This window comes from Heteronotia binoei, chromosome 1 (genome assembly GCF_032191835.1).
Source record: "Heteronotia binoei isolate CCM8104 ecotype False Entrance Well chromosome 1, APGP_CSIRO_Hbin_v1, whole genome shotgun sequence".
Taxonomy (NCBI): domain Eukaryota; kingdom Metazoa; phylum Chordata; class Lepidosauria; order Squamata; family Gekkonidae; genus Heteronotia; species Heteronotia binoei.
Genome location: NC_083223.1, coordinates 15,649,500 through 15,666,404, shown reverse-complemented (window position 1 = coordinate 15,666,404; position 16,905 = coordinate 15,649,500). Strand labels below are relative to the sequence as shown.

The 16,905-nt window shown below is 46.5% G+C and overlaps 1 protein-coding gene across 2 annotated transcripts in view; it reads left to right on the top strand.

Annotated features, from left to right (window-relative positions):
* The window catches only part of CLIC5 (chloride intracellular channel 5), a 165,784-nt gene extending 160,049 nt beyond the window's left edge, over positions 1-5,735 (top strand). For both annotated transcript variants that reach the window (XM_060231242.1, XM_060231251.1), the window contains exon 6: positions 5,463-5,735. In XM_060231242.1, the coding sequence (XP_060087225.1) occupies positions 5,463-5,630 (168 nt within the window). In that variant the 3' untranslated portion in view covers positions 5,631-5,735. The remainder of the gene's footprint in view (positions 1-5,462) is intronic.
* The last annotated feature ends 11,170 nt before the right edge of the window (positions 5,736-16,905 follow it).

Below are 16,905 nucleotides of genomic sequence, written 5' to 3'. Positions count from 1 at the left end.
TCTGAATCAGAGTCTGAGAGTGGCTTACAATCTCCTTTATCGTCTTCCCCCACAACAGATGCCCTGTGAGGTAGGTGGGGCTGAAAGAGCTCTGACAGAAGCTACTCTTTCAAGGATAACTCTTGTGAGAGCTATGGCTGACTCAAGACCATTCCAGCAGCTGCAAGTGGAGGAGTGGGGAATCAAACCCGGTTCTCCCAGATAAGAGAGCTATGGCTGACCCAAGGCCATTCCAGCAGGTGCAAGTGGAGGAGTGGGGAATCAAACCCCGTTTTCCCAGATAAGAGAGCTGTGGCTGACCTAAGGCCATTCCAGCAGCTGCAAGTGGAGGAGTGGGGAATCAAACCCGGTTCTCCCAGATAAGAGTCCGCACACTTAACTGCTACATCAAACTATCTCTCAACGTGGGTTGCTCTGTAGAAGAAGAGCTGGATTTGAATCCAGTACCATCTTAGAGACCAGCAAGATTTCCAGGGTCTAAGCTTTCCAGAGTCAAAATATTTCCCAGCAGAGAGAAGAGATGAAGCCTGGAATGTGACAGCTAAAAACAGCCCCCTCCAACATGAGAGGAGGATTTCCACCACCCCCCCTTGCGATGTGACAGAGAAAAATTAAGCAATTAACGTGAGCGCCAAGATCTGGCATTTCAGATGCAGAATACCCCCTCAGAACGCGCAAAGGATGTAGATCATCCTGCCTTCTGAAGTGCTCATATTTATTCAATTTATCAGATTACAGATTTCTCTGGAATAGAACAAGTACCTGCTAGACCTTGGCAAGCTCAACAGGTAGCAAAAGAGAGCCAAGTCATGCGTCTTGCTTGGCTCCGGCAGCTAGGAACCACACCATGGGAACTGACAGCGTACCTATGAGAAAGCAAAACCCAGAAATGTGGCACAGATAGCAACACCGAATAGAAACAACACACTGCTAGCTGTAATAACACACAAATAAAGAACAATTTTCATTCATGTCTATGATGACAGAATCTTGTTATAGTTTTACACAATATTATTGCCTCTTAACATGGAGCATTAAAGCAACAGGCAGAGTACATAAAGTCCAATAAACAAAGAAATTAATTCACAAAGTCCATTTTATAAGTTCACACTCGTTAGTTCTCAAATGGAAACCATCAAGTCTGTGCTAAATCCAATAGGAAGCCCTAGTCCACACGAGGATCCTAGATAATCCTTCATTCTGATGACTTCTTCCTCAGTGAACCCCATAGAGTGAAGGCATGTACCAAACTATGCCATCATAGCAGTTTTTATGTCCACCCTGTATATTTTGTGGGTCCAATTAATTAATTGCGTAAGTCCAAGTTTTCAAGTAATTATTTTAGACACTTAAGGCAGATAGCAACACTGCACAAGTTAGTGTGTTGTTGGGAGGGTGGGTTTTCTAGCTTTGCTGTTCTGGGGATGAGACGAACGAGGGCTTTTATTTGTAGCAGGAATTCCTTTGCATAGTAGGCCACACACCCCTGATGTAGCCAATCCTCCAAGAGCTTACAGGGCTCTTCTTACAGGGCCCTACTGGAAGCTCCAGGAGGATTGGCTACATCAGGGGGGAGTGGCCTAATATGTAAAGGACCTTCTGCTAGAATTCCATCCCTGGGCCACACACCCCTGATGTAGCCAATCCTCCAAGAGCTTACAGGGCTCTTCTTACAGGGCCCTACTGGAAGCTCCAGGAGGATTGGCTACATCAGCGGGGTATGGCCTAATATGCAAAAGAGTTCCTGTTACAAAAAAAAAGCCCTGGTTCTCTAATGTGGACCAACCCAGGCACTTTTGGATAACTCTCAACTTTTTCCTCTGTATAGATTGGTGGCATTTTAAAATGTGCCCTTAGATCAGGGGTCCCCATCCTTTCTGAGCATGCAGGCAGCTTTGGAATCCTCAAACAACAACAAAAAACTGTGGGAAAATAACGAAAAATTAATGAAAAATGCTTCAAAATTGTAATAGAGAATTAAACACTTCAACTTCACACATTTTCACATATCATTACATATAACAGCATATTATCAAAAATGCAAAGTATAAAGTACAAGGGATAAATATTCAAAAGTGCTTGCAGTTAGTCCATATCCAGTTTGAAACCCTTGAAAACTATTAATTAAAGTGCCAGGCTTTTCATTCATTCATTCATTCATTCATTCATTCATTCATTCATTCATTCATCAATCAGCTTTGGAATCCTGGCACAGCATAGTGGACACAGTCACAAAATGGCTGCCACAAGAGGCGGAGCCAGCTACAGAGCGGTTGCCCCACTTTGCCTTCAGTCACACAGTGAAAGTCCTTATGCTGTGGTGAAATCTGCCTGTCCTATCAAATCTCCAGTGGCCAATCAGAAGACTGGCTGCGCGAAAGCCCCACCAGAATTCCAACACCTCAGCGTGGCCTAGCGGCTTGAGGCCTGGGATGTTAAGAAATTCTCTGTGGTGAAAACAAGATTCGGAGGGATGGTTTTAGCTAGGGTTGCCAGGTACTACCTGGGAAGGGGCGGGGGATGGGGGAGACTTACAGGAGACAGAGGAAGACCCAGATGACATGGGGATGTCACTTCCAGCGCTCACAGGAAGTGACTTCATTAAGCTACAACGGTGACACTCTGGCATTTGGGCAAAAACTCTTATGATAAAAATGGCTTCTACCATAAAATGTTTGCCCAAATGCCACAGCATCACCCAGGAGTCTCCTGTACGATGACGACACCTTCTGTGCGTACCAGAGGTGACGTTGCCTGGGCCTTCCTCTTGGTAAATCCCCCCGCCGGCCAGCTGATTGGCAGTGGGTGGGACTCCCGTCTCCGCTGTGGGGAGCTGGCAATCCTAGATTTACCTCACATGCTGTCCATAGAGACGAAATTGTGTAACGTTTGTAAACGTCGAACTCTGTCTTTTTACACCAGCTTTTAGCTGTTGTCTTTATGGTGTTTTGTTCATTTGGCTGCATGCCACAGCATCCAAAAATTGAACTGAGTGTATGTATCCCAAATAGTTAGCAGATTTGAAATGTTTATGACCCTGGACTGTACCCACAGTACAAGAACAGTGATTAAGATCTCGTGCTGCACAGAAAGATTCTGTCCAGGGTATGCAACTAGGAATCGCTTCCTAATATCAACGATTGTCAGGGGTGGAATTCTAGCAGGAGCTCCTTTGCATATTAGGCCACACACCCCTGATGCAGCCAGTCCTCCAAGAGCTTGCAAAGAAGAGCCCTGTAAACTCTTGGAGGATTGACTACATCAGGGGGTGTGGCCTAATATGCAAAGGAGCTCCTGCTAGAATTCCACCCCTGGCGATTGTCAACCCTCCAAATTGTGCAGGGGAATAAATTATACAAAGTAAACAAAGGTTTATACAAGCCTAGTCAGTGTGAGTGCCTTCAGACTATAGGAGCTTTTACAGACTTCTGGAATTTTTGGATAAGTTTGAAGACCCTAATACATAGGGTTACCAATCCCCAGGTGGGGGCAGGGGATCCCCCAGTTTGGAGGCCCTCCCCCCGCTTCAGGGTCGTCAGAAAGTGGGGGGGAGGGGAGGGAAGTGTCTGCTGGGAACTGCTGAGATTTATTCCCATAGAAAATAATGGAGAATTGATCCACAGGTATCTGGGGCTCGGGGGGGGGGCGTTGTTTTTTGAGATAGAGGCACCAAATTTTCAGTACAGCATCTAGTGCCTCTCCCCAAAATATCCCCCAAGTTTCAAAATGATCGGACCGGGAGGTCCAATTCTATGGGCCCCTAAAGAAGGTGCCCCTATCCTTCATTATTTCCTATGGAAGGAAGGCATTGAAAAGCTGTGCCGTCCCTTTAAATGTGATGGCCAGAATTCTCTTTGGAGTTCAATTATGCTTGTTACAGCCTTGATCTTGGCTCCACCCCTAATGTCTCCTGGCTCCACCCCCAAAGTCTCCTGGCTCCACCCCCAAAGTCCTCAGATATTTCTTAAATTGGACTTGGCAACCCTACTAATACAAGACACTTGGTACTATTCATCTTTAGTTAGGTAGTTAGGGAATAACACAACCAAATCTAAGCAACTGGAAGTTCCATTGATTCAGTGGGACAATTAAGCATGTGTTTAGTTCTCTCTTTACTTCAGGGTTTCAGTGAATTTAATGGGACTTAGACTGGTCTAGTCAGGGGTGGAATTCTAGCAGGAGCTCCATTGCATATTAGGCCACACACCCTTGATGCAGCCAGTCCTCCAAGAGCTTACAAAAAAGAGCCTTGTAAGCTCTTGGAGGATTGGCTACATCAGGGGTGTGGCCTAATATGCAAAGGAGCTCCTGCTAGAATTCCACCCCTGGGTCTAGTTCCTTAGTTGTCTTTTAGGGTTGCCAGCCTCCAGGTGGGTGCTGGTGATCCCCCAGAATTGCAGCTGGTCTCCAGACTACTGAGATCAGGCCCCCGCCCCTTAGAAAATGGCTGCTTTGGAAGATGGTTTCTACAGAATTGTACCCATTTGAGGTCCCCCCCAAACCCAACCCTCCTCCATCCCCAAATCTCCATGAATTTCTGAAACTGAAACTGGCAAACATAGTTGCAGGGGTGGAATTCTAGCAGGAGCTCCTTTGCATATTAGGCCACACACCCCTGATGTAGCCAATTCTCCAAGAGCTTATATGGCTCTTTTCTGTAAGCTCTTGGAAGATTGGCTATATCAGGGGTGTGTGGCCTATATATGCAAAGGAGCTCCTGCTAGAATTCCACCCCTGCATAATTGTATAGGGTGCAGTAAGGTCTAATTCTGTATTGGTACTGATCAGGGGTAATTTCATAGAAAAAGAGGTGCTGAAGCTCATTAGCACAACTCATTTGCATGACTCATTTGCATACGTCACACACCCCTGACATCACCTGAAGGTGTACTAAATTATATCAGCTCAGCATCTACCTTAAAATGCTTCTTGAATTAGAATTGTCATAATAAAACCTTACTCTCTTCATACTGTTTAAATTACTTTCTCCTATGTGGCCACAGTGGCCTGAGGAAGATCTCCATCTGTCTGCTTTATATGTTTTGGTTGTTTTCTCATTTTTTTTGGGGGGGGGGGAATATTAGAAAGTTTGTCAAATCTTAGAGTTCAGCAAAATTCTCACAGGGGGTTTGAACGATGGAGCTCAGAAGCAAGTATTTTTTGTGGGGAGGGTAAGAAAGAATGAGCACAATAAAATTTAGAGGTTCCGGAGCTCTGCTCCTGTGAGCTCCTGCCCAAAATGAGGCCTGGTACTGCTACATTTTAAAGTATGGGCTTAAACCACTTCTTGTAAGCAATGGCATGTAATTTCCCATGTAATACCCATTTTATCTTTGTGGCTCCCACTTCGCACTCTGTGGTGGGTCTTTTTATTGCCCATACTCTTAGGTGTAATCAAATTTATTAATTGCAGATGTGTGCTGACAAACTATTAAAAGGAGATGTTTGGGTCTTTCTTCTAGATCGTCACAAAGAAATATCGAAACTATGAGTTCCCAGCAGAGATGACTGGACTTTGGCGATACCTGAAGAACGCCTACGCTCGGGACGAGTTTATCAATACTTGTGCCGCCGACAAAGAAATTGAAATCGCATATGCCGATGTAGCCAAACGGCTCAGCAGATCGTAATCGAAAACCTACAAGACCAGATTCTCCAAAGGATTCCCGTTTCATATTCTTCTTTGTGAGGCCTTCAAATACATCTAATATAATGCATAATATAATATAATTACACTATCTGGGTGGCATCTCTATGATTTCTACTGTTCAATTTTGACAGCTAGAAATATACATGCCTTTTCCTGGAGAAAATGTAAGGCAATCGCAGTGCAGGGCAGAAAGCGTTTCTGAAATCTGCGCCGATAAGCTGGGAACAAACGTTATCATTTATTTTTCAGTGCTTTGGGGGGGAGGAAAAATCTATAAGAATTCTCTTTGATCTGCTCAAAAGCAGATCCTTTCGCTGAAAATTTCAAAATTAAGTGGATCAGAAATGTACAAGTACGATATGGGTTGGGGTTTGTTGTACCCATGGCATGGATCCCGGGCATGGTTTATTGGAGTAGGAAACATGGAAGGAAAATAACTGGATAAAGAAAGAGGCGTATGGCACTTACGATAAAAGAGTATAGCTTTAGGAAATAAATTTAGAAAGCTCTTTGGAAGTGCGTATTGTTCTCAGATGACTAGGAGAATATTGGAAGTGGAGGTTTGTGTTAGCGGGAAAGCCCTCGCCGAACACTGGACTTTGGCAAGTGTAGATTCGTTACACTTTTGCTCAGTGCGAGGCGCAAAGGGTGGAAACGATGAATACTTTATATTTACATTCACGACTCGAGGAAGTTCGGATTGTTGATAACAAAAAAGGCTAGATCAGCTAGAAAAGATAAGACGGTGCTTAGACATGACATTGATGAGGTTCGGGGGTGCCTTAAACCAATTGTCACAGTGGAGACATCAGAGCTAGATTTGAGTGTAGTAGCCCCTTAGAGACCAACGTGATTTTTGGGGCGCAAACTTTTGAGAATCAAAGGTCCCCTTGTCAGAGAAGGCACTGTGAACTGTATCCTTGCCAACATATCTCTAGATAAACAAGAGGCAGTGTGCAATAGGAACTGAATGCCTCGCGTGAATTCTGAGATTTGAACAAAACATTAGATCTTTTTCTGTCCTTCAGTATTGTTGTTTGGTCTGAAAATCCTGGAGATAGTATAGGTGTCCTAAAACAGCCATTTTTCTGCTTCTTGTCTGGGAACTCGGCAGGTATACAAGGGCTACCCCAAGGCTGGTGGCTTCTCTCAGTCTTTCCGACTTTGTACTTTTATGAGTTAATTGTGCTCGCATACTGATTTCTTGAAATTGATTACATATACATATGTTTTTTTGCTACATCCAATTATCCTATTATTGCTTTTAAATGTGATTTCACTGAGATTCCCTTTGAAAACCCTAATTTTAGTCTGACCCACACATAACAGAATTTAGCTATGTACATATTAGCACTCCTTTGACTTCGGTGTGATGGTCACACTTGACATTCTTATCAGGGACGCATATGAGAAAAGGGCACGGCCTGTGTTTTATAGAGCAGATGAACGTCTCATTTGTGACCCCCAGGGTTATAAGCCAGCCTATTTCACAGAAAGTCTTTTGTGGGACCTTGCACAGGGAGACCTAAGCTCAAATCTGCAGTCAGCCATGAACCTTCCCCCAGTGGCCTGAGGCACTCTCTCCAGTCACTTCTGCCCCCAGGGAGGATTCCTTGTTCTGCTCTAATTACCACTGTGAATGTAGAGACATTTGCAGCAGCAGTTTTTGTTGCCTTCCCTTTCCGCCCCCCCCCCCTCCAACCCCTTGCCATAGGCAGGCTATTTGCCTTAAAAAAAATGTCAATCATTGAGATATTGCAGTTAAAAACACTACAGGACATCTCGGATGGATGGATGGATAGATAGATAGATAGATAGATAGATAGATAGATAGATAGATAGATAGATAGATAGATAGATAGATAGATAGACAGACAGACAGACAGACAGACAGACAGACAGACAGACAGACAGACAGACAGACATGCGCATGATCACACAAGGTTTGTGCGGTGGTGCCTCGGGTAGACAGTGTTTGGGGAAAGTAGGAAGCTCCACTGGAAATGTGATGTCATTCTAGGATTTCAATTCCTCATAAAGTCTATGGTATGCTACTCAGCCCCTCCTCTCAAGTTGCCTTTTCATTCAGGGGAACTGATCTTTGTAGTCTGGAAATACGGTGTAATTTCAGGAGAAATTCAGGTTCCATCTGGAAGTTGGCAGCTCTAGTGAGTAATCTCAGAAGTAGCCCCAGGACTCTCGGGTTGTGAACACAGAATTAGGAAATACGGATCATTCAAAATCTTCTCTTCGAAGGCTGACGGATTCCCATTGACTGCTGTGAGCTAATTCAGAGAAAGGAGGGGTGGAAGAATCTTGGCCTTGGACGATGAAGCCACCCTTGACCTTCAGTTTGGGCTCGACTTTCCGATGTCTCACAGGAAAGTCCACGAACTCCATAGCTTCCTCTCTGCGCAAGCAATTTAAGCTCAGGCTAGACTGGAGGGCAAAGGCCTCCACACTTTAAAACCCTGCTGAGATGTTAGCTGGCGCAGAAAGCGCAAGTCACAGCCAAGAAGTCCAATGAGATCACAAACGTTTGTCCAGGCACAGGGGACTTGTAGAAAAGGGAAGGAAAAGAACAAAAACCAGCTTTGCTTCAAAATGAAATAACCAGACCGGAATGATTCGTATTTCAAAATATATTAAAGTATTCGGGTTTTTTATTGTTTTTTATACGGGACGTCCTTCCTTTCACCTCCGTTCAGTTTGCAGTGCCACTAAACCCTTTAAAATAGTTATGATTGAGGCCTGGATTATAGGGTTGCCAGACTCCAGGTGGGGCCTGGAGATCTCCTGGAATTACAAATGACCTCCAGACAACGGAAACCAGTTCCCCCGGAGAAAATGGCTGCTTTGGAGAATAGACGTGGGGGCTTTAAATTCTGCTGAGGTCCCTCCCTTCCCCAAAACCTGCCCCCCTAGGCTCCACCCGCAAAATCTCCTGGTACTCCCCAACACTACCTAAAGAGCACAGATGGGGGTTTTTTATGGCTTTGCCACCTACTCCAGGGAACTGGATCCTCCTTCTCCTCATACTTCATCAACTAGGCTTGGTAAACCTAGGCTTCTAAGAGCTGGCTCATGTAGCCATGTTAACCGATGACCAACAGTGCTGTCTAGGGTTGCCAGGTCTTACCTAGCTTCCAGTGAAGGGCTCCTGGGACTCTATGGTAACCATAAAGATTTGGTCAAAATGCTGGAGTGTTGACATGCAACGTGCCTGGCATAATGATACTGATGTGGGAGGAGGCTGTTTGGAGGTGGTGTGGAGCTGGCTGGTGGTGGTGGATTGCAGCCCTCAAAACCGGGGAAAACCCCACCCCAACTGGCAACCCTAGTGCTGTCCTAAAGTTACACCCTAAAAAACCTATTGACCTCAGCGGACAGACCGTAACTCTGATTAGGATAGGGTTGCCAATCCCCAGGTGGGGGCAGGGGATCCCCCGGTTTGGAGGCCCTCCCCCAACTTCAGGGTCGTCCGAAAGCGGGGGGAGGGGAGGAAAATGTCTGCTGGGAACTCTGTTATTCCCTATGGAGATTTAGTCCCATAGAAAATCATGGAGAATTGAGCCGTGGGTATCTGGGGCTCTGTGGGGGCTGTTTTTTGAGGTAGAGACACCAAATTTTCAGTACAGCATCTAGTGCTTCTCCCCAAAATACCCCCCAAGTTTCAAAAAGATTGGACCAGGGGGTCCAATTCTATGAGCCCCAAAAGAAGGTGCCCCTATCCTTCATTATTTCCTATTGAAGGAAGGCATTGAAAAGGTGTGCCGTCCCTTTAAGTGTGATGGCCAGAACTCCCTTTGGAGTTCAATTCTGCTTGTCACACCCTTGATCTTGGCTCCACCCCTAAGGTCTCCTGGCTCCACCCCCAAAGTCTCCTGACTCCACCCCCAAAGTCCCCAGATATTTCTTAAATTGGACTTGGCAACCCTAGATTAGGATGGCACTGTGAGCGTAGCATCCAGTGGTGAATTTAGAGTGGCCAACCCCTGAGTTGTCACTGGAGGTTTCCTGAGATTACAAGTGATCTCAAGGCATCAGAGACCAGTTCCCCTGGGGAAAATGGCTGCTTTGGAAGGTGGACTCTGTGGCGTTACACCCCTCTGAGGCCTCTCCCCTCCCCAAAGCCCACCCTTCCTGGATTCTATCCCTCAAAGTTCCAGCTATTTCCCAACCCAGAGCGGAGAATCCTGTGCAGATTAATGAGCGAGGAGAAAACTTTGTGTCACATGATATCAATACTTTAAATTCAGACCAGTCAACCATTTGTTTGGATGAAATGAACTGCTGAGTCATCCTTAGATCCAGGGCTTTGATTGTAGCAGGAACTCCTTTGCATATTAGGCTACACCCCCACTGATGTAGCCAGTCCTCCAAGAGTTTACAGTAAGCCCTGTTAGAAGAGCCCTGTAAACTCTTGGAGGATTGGCTACATCGGGGGGGGGGGGATGGAGCTAGGGTTGCCAAGTCCAATTCAAGAAATATCTGGGGACTTTGGGGGTGGAGCCAGGAGACTTTGGGGGTGGAGCCAGGAGACATTGGGGGCGGAGCCAGGAGCAAGGGTGTGACAAGCATAATTGAACACCAAGGGAGTTCTGGCCATCACATTTAAAGGGACAGCACACCTTTTAGAATGCCTTCCTTCCATAGAAAATAATGAAGGATAGGGGCACCTTCTTTTGGGGCTCATAGAATTGGACCCCCTGGTCCAATCCTTTTGAAACTTGGGAGGTATTTTGGGAAGAGGCACTAGATGCTATATGGAAAATGTGGCACCTCTACCTCAAAAAACAGCCCCCCCCCAGAGCCCCTGACACCCGCGGATCAATTCCCCATCATTCCCTATGGGAATCGTTCCTGGAGGTGCATAATGGCTGTGGGGGTGGAGCTTCCCCCGCCGGCCAGCTGGCTGGGGGAGGGGGGAAGCCTGTAAAACCAGGGGATCCCCCGCTGGGACTTGGGGATTGGGAAGCCTAGGTGGAGCCTAATATGCAAAGGAGTTCCTGCTACAAAAAAAAGCCGTGCGAGATAACCAGGCAGGTAGGAATTAGCTCTTTGATCTGGGTTGGAACTAGAGAAGCAGTCTTCTGTGCTCTGTTTCTACCAAGGAGTGCCTTAGGAAGTAAGCAAAGAGAGACCCAAAACAGATCAATAAGCATAGTATTTCATGACCCATACTTTACATTGCTGCTGAGCAGAGGTGGAATTCTAGCAGGAGCTCCTTTGCATATTAGGCCACAGACGTCTGATGTAGCCAATCCTCCAAGAGCTTACAAGGCTCTTTTTTGTAAGCTCTTGGAGGATTGGCTACATCAGGGGGTGTGGCCTAATATGCAAAAGAGCTCCTGCTAGAATCCCGCCCCTGCTGCTTAATCTAACTAGGTCGGTATATTCATCCAGCCTTGAAATATTTTCTTCAACCCATTGCTGACGTGCATGAAAAGCATGGATGCCATTTGTGCAAGATCCTGTGATTTATCGTGGTTTCCTCTTCCCTTTTTTTCCTTGCAAAATTTGAGTATGTCATTAAAGAGCTACAGCAGGTTTGGCCCATACTCTCTCGCTGCCTGTCTTTCTAGCCGTTGCCCTAATTTCCCCTCACTATCAGAGTTTGCTTCCTTGATATATTTATGCCACATTACCTATGCATCCAATTTCCGTTATTCCCGTTATCTAGGAATGAAATGACACTGGTTTACAAGAGTACAAGGCAGAGCTTCTTTTGTAGAAACAGCCAAGCAGGAACTCATTTGCATAGTAGGCCACACCCCCTGACACCATTTAGAATACTCTTAAAAAGGTAAAGGTAGTCCCCTGTGCAAGCACCAGTTGTTTCGGACTCTGGGGTGACGTCGCGTCATGACGTTTTCACGGCAGACTTTTTACGTGGTGGTTTGCCATTGCCTTCCCCAGTCTTTTACACTTTCCCCCCAGCACGATGGGGACTCCTTTTTCTGACCTCAAATACCCCGTTGATACTATATTTAATACTTCCACATTTTTCTGCTTCTGGATTGGAACAGAAGGATTAAAAATGAGATCCACAATCAGGTTTTCTTTTGTATCCTTTGTATATTAGGCCACACCCCCTGATGTAGCCTTACAAGAGTTTACAGTTGGCCCTGTACTAAGAGCCCCGTAAGCTCTTGGAGGACTGGCTACATCATGGGGGTGTGGCCTAATATGCAAAGGAGTTCCTACTACTACAAAAAAAGCCCAGTCTACAATCAATATTGTTGAGGAAATGGCATTTCTTTCAAACTTTCCGACTAATTCAGTAGACCCCCAAAAGGCCCAGGTCATCGTAAGGAAAGCACACAGACTTCCAAAGTTTTGTCCGCTATCAGCTCACGTCGGACAGGTTTCAGATCCTTGCAGCTTCCCTTTGCATTTTGAATGTGAAGTAATACGTGTTAATCACGCCAAAGATTATTTATCGACGTTGGCAAAGCGAGAGCTCGGAAAAAGAATCTAAACGACAAGACAGACAGGACGGATTAACAATAACTTTGTTCATAAATTTCTCTCAAGATGTAAAGAAAGATGCAGATCAGAGGGGGGGGGGGGGAGTAGCCTCCAATGTGGATTTAATCATTGACGTTTCAGCAAATGCAGACCAAATGTCTGTAGGGCCGTTCGCTGCAGCCAAGCATTTCTTAGATATTTGTTTCAAAGACACCCGTGCTTAACGGCAGGCGGCACTTCATTCCTATTTGGGACACACATTGATCTCTCTCTTAATATTAATTTTAAAAAACTGCTGAAGGGCAACCATCCTGATAGGGTAGCCGAGCTGTTGACAATCTGGCCTAGCTCTGAAGCCCAGGCGGCAAGGGAGAATTTAAACAAGATCTGTGGCAAACACCTGTTCTCTTTTAAGGACGTTGATTTCCCTTAAGCATGCAGTCCTGAGGCTTAAATAGCTACCAGATATACTGCGCTTTTGCTTACAGCGGCTATATTGTGTCCAGTGGGAAAAGGTAGGCGCTCGAAGAAAAAAACATGTCAACGCTGATTCATACATGACATAGAAACCAGGGGAGGAGAGCAGGAGAGACTCAGGACAATTTTATTTCCCACTACCGCAGTAACGCGGGGAGTAGAAATTGTGGATCTCTGCCACTCAAAGATGCTGGAGGTCAGGTCACAAATTTTCCTGCTTGTAAGATCTGCACTCATCCCGCTTCTTACATGGCTATGGAAGCCAGGAAAGAGGTTGAACCTGTGGGTTGGGTCCAGCCACTCATGGTCCTCCAGCCAGTTAGGTGTAGTCCTGCAGGAATGGAATTCTAGCAGGAGCTCCTTTACATATTAGGCCACACACCCCTGATGTAGCCAATCCTCCAAGAGCTCACAAGGCTCTTTTTTGAAAGCTCTTGGAGGATTGGCTTCATCAGGGGTGTGTGGCCTAATACGCAAAGGAGCTCCTGCTAGAATTCAACCCCTGTGTGTAGTGATTAGGTGTGCTGACTCTTATCTGGGAGAACCGGCTTTGATTTCCCACTCCATATGCATCTGCTGATGTGACCTTGAGTTAGTCACAAGTTTGTTCTCAAGGGCAGTTTCTGTCAGAGCTCTCAGCCCCACCTACCTCACAGGGTGTCTGTTTTGGGGAGGGGTAGGGAAAGGAGATTATGAGCCTATCTGAGACTCTTTTGGGTAGTGTGAGAGTATGAATCGAATCTTTTCTCCTCCTCCTTCACCAGTGGAGAAGTTAGTTGCTTCTAGCCCAGCTGTAATGTTAACTTCGAATTATAGGCCCGGATCCAAGCAAGTGACAAGTACAAATCAAAGAGAAGCACATATGCGACCAACATTTCGAATTTCTCTAATTCTCACTGTGAAAGAGAACAGTAACTTGCCTCTTTGGGTGCAGGAATTGCTTCATCAAAAATATCAAGGTCAGCTCTGACGTGGATAGTCCAGACAAGCCCAATTTTGTCAGATCCTACAAGCTAAGCAGGGTTGGCCCTCCAAGTACTTGGATGGGAGACCTCCAAGGAATATCAGGGATGGGGCGCAGAAGCAGGCAATAGCAAATAGGGTTGCCAAGTCCCTTCCTCCTGGACCTATTGTACCATAGAGTTTTCCCTCCCAAATTGCTAGAGCATCTGAGAAAACCATAGAGTTTTCCTGGAAACGCCCAGAGTGATGTGACATCATCATGCCAGTGCCATAGGGGGAGGTTCCCCCCGCCAGCCCAATGTGGGCTGGTGGGTTGGGAACCTCCCAGGTGGGGGAAACCCTGCCCGGACCAGGGGCTTGCAGCCCTATGAGGACATATCAGGGATGGGGCGCAGAAACAGGCAATATCTGGCCACCTCTATGAAAATGTCCAAGCCCCATTAGGGGTCACCAGAAGACAACCATGATTTCCAGGCAAGCATGCACACGCACAAAAATATTTACCAAACAATAACAAGGCTAGTTCTAGACATCCACTGTGTGCCACTGTGTGACATAGTGTTGGACTGGATAGGCCACTGGCCTGATCCAACATGGCTTCTCTTATGTTCTTATGTGACACAGAGTGTTGGACTGGATGGGCCACTGGCCTGATCCAACATGGCTTCTCTTATGTTCTTATGTAGCTACCCAGAAGGGAAGAAGATAGATCTAGACTCCTCCGGAAACTCTATTGTAAAAAATGGAAAGTCTTACTGTAAAGTTTTTGGCGATTCCTAGAGCTACTCTTTTGACTTCTGGGTAACTCTAGGAATCACCAGGAACTCTGTGGTAAGAACTTCCTGTAAGGAGATGTAGTCTTGTCTTGTCTTTTTTTTTTTAATTCTCCCACCGCCACTTCTAGAGGTGGCAAGTCGGAAGAACTGCAGCAGGGGATGCTAGGTCCTAGATCAATATTGCATTATTTTGTTCATCAGTACTCCTGGGCTGCTCCCCCAGCCAAAAGGCCAGCAAGCCACCCGCCACCTAAAATTACATAAGAAGTGGAGAAAGGGTGGCGTGGGCTTCTCCAGGGGTTAATGAGGGCTGCTGGGGGTGTGGCAAAGCCCCTGGGGGCTGGCTGGCTGCCCGCTCTCCTCATCCAGGGATTGTTATGCAGCTGCACCTCCTATTCAATGGATGAGGTAGGTGGGGAGGGAGAAGGGGAACCCTCAGAAAGGTTCAGCTCCTGCTGCATCTGAGCCCTGCTCTCAGGTAGAAAAAAAAAGATCTTAAACCTAATCTGCATCCGATGGACTCATGCGCTAACGGCGGCACCGACTGTGAGCACGCAAGTCCATGTATCAATGGTAATCCTGTCAGTGCTTTTAGCAGGGTCTGGATTTTTTTAAAAAAGGATAATTTAGCAACACAACGTCCCCCCTCTTAACAGGCACTCAGGCGCTGGAGTCTTTTGACTGGTTTGGTATCCGTGGGCACCTCTCTAATGCAGCCTTTTGTGGCGTGCCAGGCTTGCCGCCCCAGGTCAGTTTCCAGCCCTCCTTCTGTGGGAGGCGTGCTACCGTCGGATGCTGTAAAATATCATTAAGAGACGTGGCGCTGCTGATTGGCTCTCCGTGAGTCAGAGCCTGCAGCACAACCTCCTAAATTGGCCTGACATCAGAAACCACAGGGTGAGAACACCGGCTCTGAAGTGACTTCTCCCTTTCTTTGGTCACCAGTCATTTTCTATTTATAACGACAACAGACACCCCTCACCCCCTCCCGGTTTTACAACAACACCATCGGCCGCAACAGGGGCAAGCATTGTTGGCAGCAATGGCGAGCCAATGAAAAAGCGCTTACCCTTTGGCCTTGTGCCGCACGCACCTGACCCAGACAATTGAGCGACGACAATGCACGCCCTGTTGTGTCTGAAGGCACAAAGCGCTGGGACGACAAAACAATTTTTGTGCCTGCCAAGGAGCTAACCTGTTGTGGTCAAAAGAAAGCGCTGCAGGCTGGAAGGTAGGGGAGAGACGGTGGCTTAGTGGTAGAGCATCTGCTTGGGAAGCAGAAGGTCCCAGGTTCAATCCCCGGCATCTCCAACTAAAAAGGGTCCAAGCAAGTAGGCGTGAAAAACCTCCGCTTGAGACCCTGGAGAGCCGCTGCCAGTCTGAGTAGACAATACTGACTTTGATGGACCGAGGGTATGATTCAGTATAAAGCACTTCATATGTTCATATATGTTCATATGTAGCATAGTAGGAAGACCAGGGCTTTTTTTGTAGCCAGAACTCCTTTGCATATTAGGCCACACCTCCCTGATGTAGCCAATCCTCCAAGTGCTAAAAGTGGGCCCTGAAAGAAGAAGCCCTGTAAACTCTTGAAGGATACGCTACATCAGGTGGGTGTGGCTTAACATGCAAAGGAGTTGCGGCTACATAAAAAAGCCCTGAGGAAGACTTTTTAAAGTGGGGTTGCCACCTCTGGGTTGGGGAATTCCTGGAGATTTGGGAAATGGAGCCTGGGGACAGAGGGCAGAGTTTGGGGAAAAGGAGGACTTCGGCGGAGTATAATGCCATTGAGCTCAAAGCAGCTGTTTTCTCCAGAACTGATCTTTGTGGTCTAGAGATCAACTGTAATTCTGAGAGGTCTCCAGTTGCGCCCTGGAGGATGGCAACCCTGTTAAAAGATAATCATGGGGGGGGGGGTAGAATTAGCAGCTGTGGCTGCAAATGGTGAGAAGCTCAGTAACTTCCTCCTCTTCTTTCAGCTCTCCCTTTCTGTACTACCTTGAGTTTTCACAGTATTTAAAAGGGAAACATGATGGAAAAAATAGGAGTGGCTCAAGCAGTGATATTGATGTAAGTGTTGTGTTTCAGACAATTAGTTTAAGCAGAATCGAGAAGGCGATTTCTGGCTTGATGCCGTCTGAGGCAGGAAAGAACGGTACTGAGGCCTTGTCAGAATTTTCAGCCACAAATGATTTCTCTCAGGCCACAAATTTGGGTGGAACGTGTTTCAGTTTCAGTCAGACATACGGGTTTTTTTTTTCTTGAACGAGCAATAGAGCTGAGGTTCATTTATCGGCCAAATTCAAGCCCAGGAGCGCCTTCAAGACCTACAAAATCCCCCATACATTTTTGTGAATTAAAACTCCCTTCATCGGATGCAAATTAGGTTGAAAATCCATCAGGCCTCATATTGGGTTGCCAATCCCCAGGTGGGGGCAGGGGATCCCCTGGTTTGGAGGCCCTCCCCCACTTCAGGGTCATCATAAAGCGGCGGGGTTGGGGGGGGAGGGAAATGTCTGCTGGGCTTTCCATTATTCCCCATAGAAACCATTTCCCATAGGAGATAAT